The following is a 9,421-nucleotide window of genomic DNA, read 5'->3' on the forward strand; positions in this document are numbered from 1 at the left end:
GTCAGAACGGGGATGGAGGGTGGGAGACAACTTGGGGTGGTTACCATGTGGGGAGGTGATCCCCACTCTATCCTTTCTGTAAATAGATAATTTGAATATCTGCTTATTGTTTATAATCTACACTACGTATCTTGCCCCTACATTATTTCCTTATGTTTCTTATTCTACCAAATATAAAATAGCCTTATCTGCCACTCCATGGCCATTTTTTGTTCATTGATTCAAACCACTAGACTAGGAAACTTCAACTTCTTTGTCAGAGGTGTTCTTATAGTGTCATTCATTGTCTTCTAGAAAATAGCTTGTGTGCTTCAATCTGACCTATGGGAGTGGTAGAAGCAACAAAATCTTCTTCAGGTTATGCCAAACCTCCATGGATGTTCACAGGAAGGCATGTATTCTTTTCCTTCTGGTTCAATCTTTTTGTATGAACATTCATGATCTATTCATTTTTAATTTTTTAATTTTCTTTTCTTTTCCTGCGTTTTCATTACTGAATGAAGTTTTGTGTTGAACAATGTGTTTGGTTTTCAGTGCACTGTACCAGCTCCATCTCGTGAAAGCAGAAACTGCCCGAGCTTTAATACCGAAGGAGTTCAGATTAGTTGAAGCTTTTGGGTATTCATTTCCTCTGTTCTCTATTCCCACACACCCGAAAAAAGAAGAAGAAAGTATTGAAGTTGAGCTTGCACTTTGCAGATACACTCTTGGTGGTTTTTTTCTTGCTCACTATGATGATAGTCCAGCTGGGATCTTTGATGAGGTTAGAGATGTTAATTATTTACACTAGAGTTATTTTAAGGTGCCCTTTGTCCCAACATATATCAGTAGTTGATAGTACCTAGGTCTTCTTGGTGATCTTATAATCTTCAGTTTCATTTTAAAACTCCTGAATCGTCTCCGAATTCGACTGCTTTAAATTATCTATGTTTCCTGTTGTCTGGTTCTTGATATATTTTTGCCAGACATTGTGAACATGTACCTAAAAATAGCATAAGAGGGTAGTGATTAAAGAAAATATTGATTGGTGCTAACCTCTTTGCATTGGTAACTAACAGAAAGATTTTTGCATTCCCAGCTTGTGGTCATTGCGGGGATTGTCTGGAACCCCCCAACTTCTTGCGCGTATGTATCTCTTCCTTTTCTTTGATCCATATTAATATGAAAAGGGAGTGTCTGAATGACACCTCTATAGTTGCATTTGGAATTTGACCCCTCCATTCAATTGCCCCTTTCTTATTCCCAAGAGTATTTACTGCAATTTTTTAAATGAGGTTCAATCTGTCCTCACATTGGAACTGCATTAATTGACTTTCAAATTTTTGAAAACCCCTATTTTTACCCTGAATTAAATACTGTACTAATAACTGTCGGGAATAAAACAAATGGCAAAAAATAAGGTTACAAATCTATTGACACGTTCGGGTGTGTGAATAAGAAAATCCCATATGAAAAGGAGCAAAATTATTCTGGAGAAAGATAACAAAAGACTGTTCTTTGTTGTTTGCAACTACTAACGTCCATATGGGTATGCATACTGATTTGACAAATCCAAGATCTGATGTATTTCAGTTACTCTGAAAGTCTTCAATTTGTTGGACTGGTTCATCTTGATTCAGGCCTTCCAGGGATGACTTGGTTGATTCAAATCGATGTTGGAAGCTTAAAACTTAGGACAGATCTGCTTGGTCTAGTGTAATTGTATTGGTTGAGTCAAATGGGTGATTGGGATGCATTCTGGGTGTTTACCTATACCATGGTAACAGTGGCTGTTGTAATCTCTGTTACTAGAAAAGCTATGAGCTGAATGATTGTTGACTTTCTTGAGTCATCAATTGCACAAAAACTATGTACAAATTTGTCCAGTTGAGATATATTCAAAGACTTCCAAAGCCATGTGTTGATTTTCTCAGTAGGCTTAAATATTGACTGGATGTAACCAAGTTGTAAACAACTCATGATTTGGAACCTATGATACAACAGGCTACAGTTTGACTCAGTTAATACCATTTTCCTTTTTTCATCTGATGTAGCCACATATGTGACTTTTTCTGTTGGGTTGTAATGATTATACAAAATATTAGCATTTGGCTACCTAGAGATCCAACGATACAAGATACACTTGCAAATAATATCATGCCCTTCCAAACCTGGTATCATCACCTATATGATTCTCTGTTGTTTTACAGTTGTGGTGTTACTTGGATAATCACATTGATGAGCACTAAGCTCTAAAAACAAACAATACGAGTAAGCTTGCAATGCGTTGTGTTAATACTTTTCTCAACAGATGGGCTGCTAGGGTACTTGTAAACAGCCACGAAGCTTGCTTTCATGGTCGAAAGGTGAGGATTTGTTTCACTCTTAAGGAGGTCCCCCAAAACTAATCTTTTTAATACTCTTCCAACTTGAGTACCATGTCTCTTTTTCATTGCTGATTTTGCTGGTCCAAAACAGTGAACCCAACTGTTTGGCCAGCTTCAGCTAATTATTTGAAAACCTCAGCCAATTTTATTTAAAAAGAAGAAGAAGAAGAAGAATGAATGAATGAATTAATTGATGCGTAATTCTGGTGAGTTTACTTGACTTCCGTTTTCTAATCTGTGATCAGTCTCACTTCTATGTCTACTTGCAGTATATAGGGCTTCCAAGTCAAGTTGCTGGGTTTTCAAAGGTACTGTTTGAATAAAATACTCTAGTGTGGTAGCAAACCGTGAATGAAATATTTTTTGCACAATAGTTGATCTACATTTGGCTCTGATGTCACAAAGTTTTTCAGAAGTTAATTTGATGATGTGCGCTCCATCAGCCAGCATTTCTTCTGTTTGTTCTAGACTTTAAGATTCTGGGAAATATCTCGAAAAATGGTTCATTGTATCGGTTTTATACAATTTTTATCTATTGCAATATGTGGGTATTGAGATCTTGAACATACAGCCCATCAGTAGAGTGGTTTTCACCGAACAGCAACTGGAACTTGTGTCAGTATCAAAGAGTAGCTTCCAAATACAAGCTAAATTCTCAGTTATGGAAAGTATATATACATATAATTGCCAACACTTGCTCATGCTTACGTTATGGTATATTATTGATCAAACCATTGCAACTGGATAATCCTAATCATTCGACATGTTGGGTTCCTGTGAATCCTTATCAATCTGTTGGGCACTGGTTTCACTTTGTCAGATTGGCTTTGATCTTCCATCTTGCACAATCTCGGCCATGACTTTGACACAAGTTGCCCATGATTGGACTATTCAGATTGGTGATCCCTTGTGCCTGTCAATGGCTACACAGGGAGAGCATGTATCTCATCCAGTGGCATGCACCAAATTAAGTGAATTAGATAACGATGAACATGTGCATTCAACTGTTTGCATATTTTGTTGCTTTTCAAGCAGAGAACAATAGCAATCTCAGAGAGGTCAAGAAATAAGGAGAACAGTTTCCTACATAAGATTGGTTTTGGAACTGCTTTCCACAATCCAAAGGATCGTATTGATGTTCAAGTAGCAGAAATCAAGGATTCTTCCACAACAACTGATTTTTGTTGCATCAGCCTTCCAACTGCTGGTGAGTTTTTTTTTTTTTTCAATGACTTTCTCTTGTTAAATTTAAACCTTCAAGGTACTGGTTAGCTTCTCCTTCTGTTACTCAATATTTACATGTGAAAACTTCGTTGAAAAATGTAATCACTTCATATCATAAGATACTAAGATATTTATTTATTCATTTATCAATTGTATATGAAAAATCCTCACTGATAAGGTAGATATTTCTCAGCTTATCTAGTGGACTTCATTTTATTTTCAAATACAGTGGGGACATTTATATATTTTCCTTGTGCAATCAACTAGAGCTAAACAAATTTGGGACTACAGTTCTGAAACTGCCACAAATCGGAAATCTTGAAGGACATCAAAATTAATGCCGAATCTGGCCTTTCAAACCAAGTAGTAATTTCAGTCTACCAATTCCCTTTCAGATTTTGAAATTATGATCAGTCACAGTTCTTTCTGCATTTGAATAATGCAGATTTTTATTCACCCACCCCTACTCCATGTCACTAGAAAGGCCCCAAAAGCATCAAAGGCCCTGCTTGTCAGGTTCCTATAAGTTTGATGGGATGTTCTTAAATGTTAATGATGTGTGATTTATATGTCATTTTAAATCAACAGAAGGATGAATTGGGGGGGGGGGGGGGTGATGGTAGATTCTGAATCAAAACCTACCTGATTAATAGCTATATGTAGATTATGGACCTGAATTTGACATGAACCCTATTAACTTTATTGGAATCCAGGAGGTCCGGTTAAGTAGAAACTATAAGGTCTTTAATTTGTTATAAGCATACTGGATTGGTCTGTTTGTTTGGAACAATAAGATGACTTTATATGAATAAGCAGGCCATCTGTTAAATGATCAAGTAACTGGTGACACCTCTAACTGGATATGCCTCACATACATCACAGTGTGGGTGACAAGGAACAGTGATGCTTTCTTTATCTTTCTCTCCTTTTTGTGGTAGGGGTTTGGGAGACTTCATGCACTTTCTTTTATGCAAATATTCTGATGTCATTTTCTCTTTTTTCTTCAACCATGATCTTGTTGATGGCAGTGCTAAATTCCAGATCAGATAGCACGTGGATGGGTCCCATTGTCAAAATGTCCCTGCCGAGCTATAGGTAATTTTTCTTACAATGGATTGGTTCTGAATTTAGTTCTACTTCATTGGTAACTGATTAAATTTTTTTCTGTCAATTTGCAGCGGCCATACAGAGTATAATCCTCACCTTCTCAAGTATTCATGTCAAATTAAGTGCAGGTTTTGTTTTGTTTCCCCGCTTAAATTCCCTGCTTGAACTTAATGAACATGAAATTTCAACCATTTGGGTGATCCAATTCTTGTGTAATTTTCCTGCAACAGCCTGACCAAACTTAGGGGAGACGTTTTGTGGGGGCGTGCCAGGGTCGGGTCAGGCTAAGGGTGTCATTTTCCATAACGAGCTGGCCGAACCCATATAGGTCGGTTTCAGATTGGGGTTGTACGAAACCGGTAGAAACTGAACTGGACCTATCAAAAATTTTAAATCAATAAAAAGTCATTCTTTCAATATTTTTAATGTACATGTATTGAAAAGTGAAATTGAACTAGAAACAGCCCGATAATGGGCTGATAAGAGCCCGTTAAGCCAACCCGATACAAAGACCAAACCATACCAAAACTGGACTTTTGCTTAACGGTTTGGCCCATTACCAGCTTACCGGTTCAGCCCAACCTAACCGACTGATTGACACCCCTAGTTCAGGCCTCACAAAGAGTAGAACAGTCTTTTGCCACTTCAGGCCTGAGACTCAGGTCCAACCCTGACGATGGATAGGCTGGGCCGGCCTCCGGGCCTGCCAAATGCTCATCTTTCTTCTGTTTTTCTTCTTGGTACTGCATAAATGCTCATTTTCATTGGTGATAATATTGAAATGTGTACATTCAAGTGTTTATATGTATGGTATAGATATTGATATATTAAGATGGATCTAACATTCCTTGTGTAAATGTGTTAACAACATCAATAGGAGGTCTTACACTACCTGAACTGGCCTTAAGATTTGATCTTTATGAAATTATCAAAAGTGACTTTCCAATTTTGATTCCAACTGTTTTGATCTCGGTTTCCTGATTGACACACCATTCAGGGTTCGAGCTGTGACTCCAGCAAAAGTATCAGGACCAACAACAACTCCACTGGACAAACATGGAGAAGAATTGCTTGCCCACCAAAGCTTTTACTCTGTGGGTTCTGAATTTGGAGAACTGACAGAAAATGATGCACGGAACCGGAGTATTTCTGTGTTATTGTCGAAGCCTGTATTGGCGTTAGAGTTCAACTTTCTGAAAATGCAGGTGGAACCTCCAATTGTAGTTGCTCATTGTTCTAAGAACATAGTTGAAGACTAATCATATACCCTCTTTCATCCTTGTCTTCTTTCAGGTATCCTTCCACCATGTTGTCATATATTAGCTCCAAAATAACTTCCCAAGTTAAGTAATAGGCATCAATCCATATCCCCATCCCTTTTAACACCCCCCCTCGTCACCCACAAAAAAGGAGAGGGAGAGAGAGATAGTAACACAACTAGTAAGAACTAACATGTATGTGCTCTGCTCATGTACTAGCTAGGAAAATTAGGTGTGGTAGGGTTAGGTCAAGTATTTTTGATGATTTTATGGTTGTTTTATGTCATGTTTGCTAATTTTATTTTCTCTGTGTTCATTGAAAAAAAATTGTATGATTTTCGATGGGCATAATTATCACTATAGGATATTTGACATGAAAAGAGATTAGAAATCTTTCATTTATGCTGCATTTGGTTGGTTCCCCTAATGATAATGGGAAAGGAAAAATTGAGGGAGGGGAGGGACTTCGAATCATTTTTTGTTTACAGATGAGGTACTTAATGTTTAAGAGAAGTACGTTTTGGGGCACCTCATGTTCGATTATTATATTTGGGGTTCCTCATTAGTCAGTTCTATTTAAGACAAAAGATAATTTTCAACTTTGCCCATAGCCAGTTCTCTCACCCTCCTCTCACTTCTGTCCCCATCTTTGGCTTCTAATCCCGCCCCAATCTCACCCCACTTGAGCAAAAACCCTACACCCAGCATCTTCATTTGTTCTTCCTCCCTCAACCACACCTTGCCCTGTACTCTAGCCCCTTGCAACTCCCACCCCCACCTCCACCCTGCCCTACACCTTAAACAAACAAAACACTATAAAAGAAATTAATTGTTGTTGAATTGTTTAATCTTTGAAATGAATCATCTGCGTGTGGGAGGAGGTTGCTTGTATATGTTTTATTATTTCCTTTTGGGCTCTGGTTTCCTCTTATTAAGTATTCAACTTTGACGGTTTCATGTTTTCTGATATTATCTTGTTGGATACTCGTTGCCTTCTCTTTTCTATTATTCACGTTTGTGACGTGCTGGGGTGGGGGGGAGGAAGAACAGTAAGGTAGGAGAGTAGGGTGGGGGTTGCAAAGGGAGTTGCGGAGTGGGAGTGGGGGTGGGGGTGTGGGTGGGGGAGGAAGAACAAAGGGGAGGGGGAAGAGATGTTGGGGGCTGGGGTTTAGCTCAAGTGGAGTGGGAATGTGGTGGAGGTAGAAGCTGAAGCTGGAGGTAGAGGCGGGAGGGGGTGAGAAAATTGGCCCTGGCCAAAGTTGGAAATTGTTTTCCATCTTTAATAGAAGTGTGATGTAAACGGATTGTAGAAAATCCGAATTCGGTTCGTATTTGTATTTGTTTAGGGATATTTGTATCCAGTCAAAGGATTTTTGGATTCAAATTCAAATTACGTAAAAAATAATTATCTAATTCAATTAGATAACCAATAAATGATTTTGAAGGTTCTTAAAGTTTAACAGATTCTAGAGGATGGAGGAAAGAACTAAGACAACTTAGAAAGATGGATTGAGAGTAAATTATACTCATTGGGGGAGGAAGGTTCGGATTACATAATGTTGGTGGACGATGTCTTGTATTATGTCACAGTTTAACGTAGTGAGTACTAGTGTAGGCCACCTCACTCGATTTTTTTATTTGATGGCAGTTTGTATTTCCCGATATTAGGGTTTTTTGTTATATATTTGTAACGCGATTTACCTTATTCTCCATTGATAGTAAAGTAGAATTTCATCTCACTGAGGATATAGGTAATCTTGCCAAATCTTGTAGACCTACATGCATTGTTTGCTGTTATTTTTCTATTATTTTCTGCTTTGCTTTTAGTGTTGTGTTTCTACACATAAGTCAGAGATGTAAATGGATAGTCGAAAATCCAAATTTGATTTGCATCTGTATTCATTTAGTGATATTTGTATCCAATCAAGGAATATCCATATTTGATTACATTCGATTTTTTTTTTTGGAACCTGAATATTATCTGGGATACGGGGAAGGCCTCTAAAATTTTGTTAAATAAGAGAAACAAAATAATGAAGAAACAAAGGGGGGGACATAGCCCATCTTACCCCAACCCATAAGATACAAATCACTCTGACACTCGTAGAACCCAAAAAAAAAATATACAAAAGAGGAAATATTACATTCTAAAGATGGGTAATCTCGCTTTATCTTCCCAAATGATGTAATTAATATTAGATGTGAAAGCATTATCACCACGGAAAACCAAATTTATAGTAAATTCAAATGCAAAGTTGACTAACTAATCCGTTACGCGATTGTTTTCCCGAAATGAAAAGGAGATATGAACTTTCAGGGAATCGCAAAGATTGATTACTTCTTGTAACCAATACCAGCAACTTTACAAGGTGTTTGATCTTTCAGAGATAAGTTTCACAATTTGGGAAGAGTTAGATTTAATATAAAAGTTAGCGAGGCCCAAATTCTTACACAATATCAAGCCATCTCTAAGGGCTCTCATCTTCACCACTGAATTTATACACACCCCATAAAAATTGGAAAAGGCTGCCATAACATTTCTGTTGTTATTTCTAATAATGCCTCTCTCACCACTAATACCCGGATTCTTCTTGCTTGTACCATCCACATTCGGTTTACTACTAAAACATTGGATTTGTTTATTGGATGACAAGGAATCCCAATCATAAAATTTTAAACATCAGGTACCTCAAACTTAGTTTTCTTAAATGTTGGGTAACTCTACCATAAGTTACCTGTTTTTTTTTTTAATGAAAATTTAGAGATTCAATCACTTGATTGCACTAAGTGGAAGAAAAGCCGGAGGAAAACTCTTGAGAATTTAAGCCATAATTGTGTATCTCACCCTTTGGATGGGAAAATACGAGGAAAAGAAAATTGATAGAAAATATGTCCTCAAAAGTTTGAGAGTCAATAAACAGAAATGAAAGTATAGCTTCATTGGATTCTGATTGACTAATTCTCTATCTTCACCCCCTCCCTTCCTCTATTCCTTTGTGAGCGCATGTGTTATTATTATTATATGAAAGTCCTTGAATTTTTCATACATTTAACATTTTGATGCATTCCACCATTTTTTTTTTAATATATTTACAGGCAGTTGCATTAGCTTCCTCTGGGCCTAAGCACCCCTATTTTGTGATTTGGGAGTTTCGTCCTCCCCTTTTTCTTTGCCTTCTCCTTAGTTTGTAATGGTCTTTTGGCCATCACCATGGCTCGGACTGTTTCTTTGCCTTCTCCTCTTCATCCTCTTTAATATAATTTTTCACTTTTACAGTAAAAAAAAAAAGATTGATTTTCATTTCCTAAACCACGTTCGCGACTTGAAATCTCAACACATTCCTATAGGTTGAACGAAAAATCAGATGAGATGCAAATTTTGTGATTAATTCACATGTCAAACTTCAGTCCGAATAAAATGTATCAACTAATAAAATAGAGTTTTCGAAAATCTAAGGATAAGCG

The 9,421-nt window shown here is 37.3% G+C and overlaps 1 protein-coding gene across 4 annotated transcripts; it reads left to right on the top strand.

Annotated features, from left to right (window-relative positions):
* Nucleotides 1-260: 260 nt before the first annotated feature.
* Nucleotides 261-5,984, top strand: LOC122088360 (protein NEOXANTHIN-DEFICIENT 1). Of its 4 annotated transcripts, none has more exons than XM_042657602.1 (10): nucleotides 261-391; nucleotides 535-618; nucleotides 700-763; nucleotides 1,079-1,125; nucleotides 2,291-2,345; nucleotides 2,612-2,674; nucleotides 3,402-3,573; nucleotides 4,619-4,685; nucleotides 4,769-4,780; nucleotides 5,695-5,984. In XM_042657602.1, the coding sequence occupies exons 1-10, from the start codon at nucleotides 324-326 to the stop codon at nucleotides 5,954-5,956; spliced, it is 894 nt and encodes a 297-aa protein (XP_042513536.1). In that variant the 5' UTR covers nucleotides 261-323; the 3' UTR covers nucleotides 5,957-5,984. The 4 variants fall into 4 exon arrangements, with proteins under 4 accessions (XP_042513536.1, XP_042513533.1, XP_042513534.1 ...); XM_042657600.1 differs by having other exon boundaries at nucleotides 262-391; nucleotides 4,769-4,825; XM_042657601.1 differs by having other exon boundaries at nucleotides 262-391; nucleotides 2,636-2,674; nucleotides 4,769-4,825.
* The last annotated feature ends 3,437 nt before the right edge of the window (nucleotides 5,985-9,421 follow it).

This window comes from Macadamia integrifolia, chromosome 9 (assembly GCF_013358625.1).
Source record: "Macadamia integrifolia cultivar HAES 741 chromosome 9, SCU_Mint_v3, whole genome shotgun sequence".
In the NCBI taxonomy this organism is placed as follows: domain Eukaryota; kingdom Viridiplantae; phylum Streptophyta; class Magnoliopsida; order Proteales; family Proteaceae; genus Macadamia; species Macadamia integrifolia.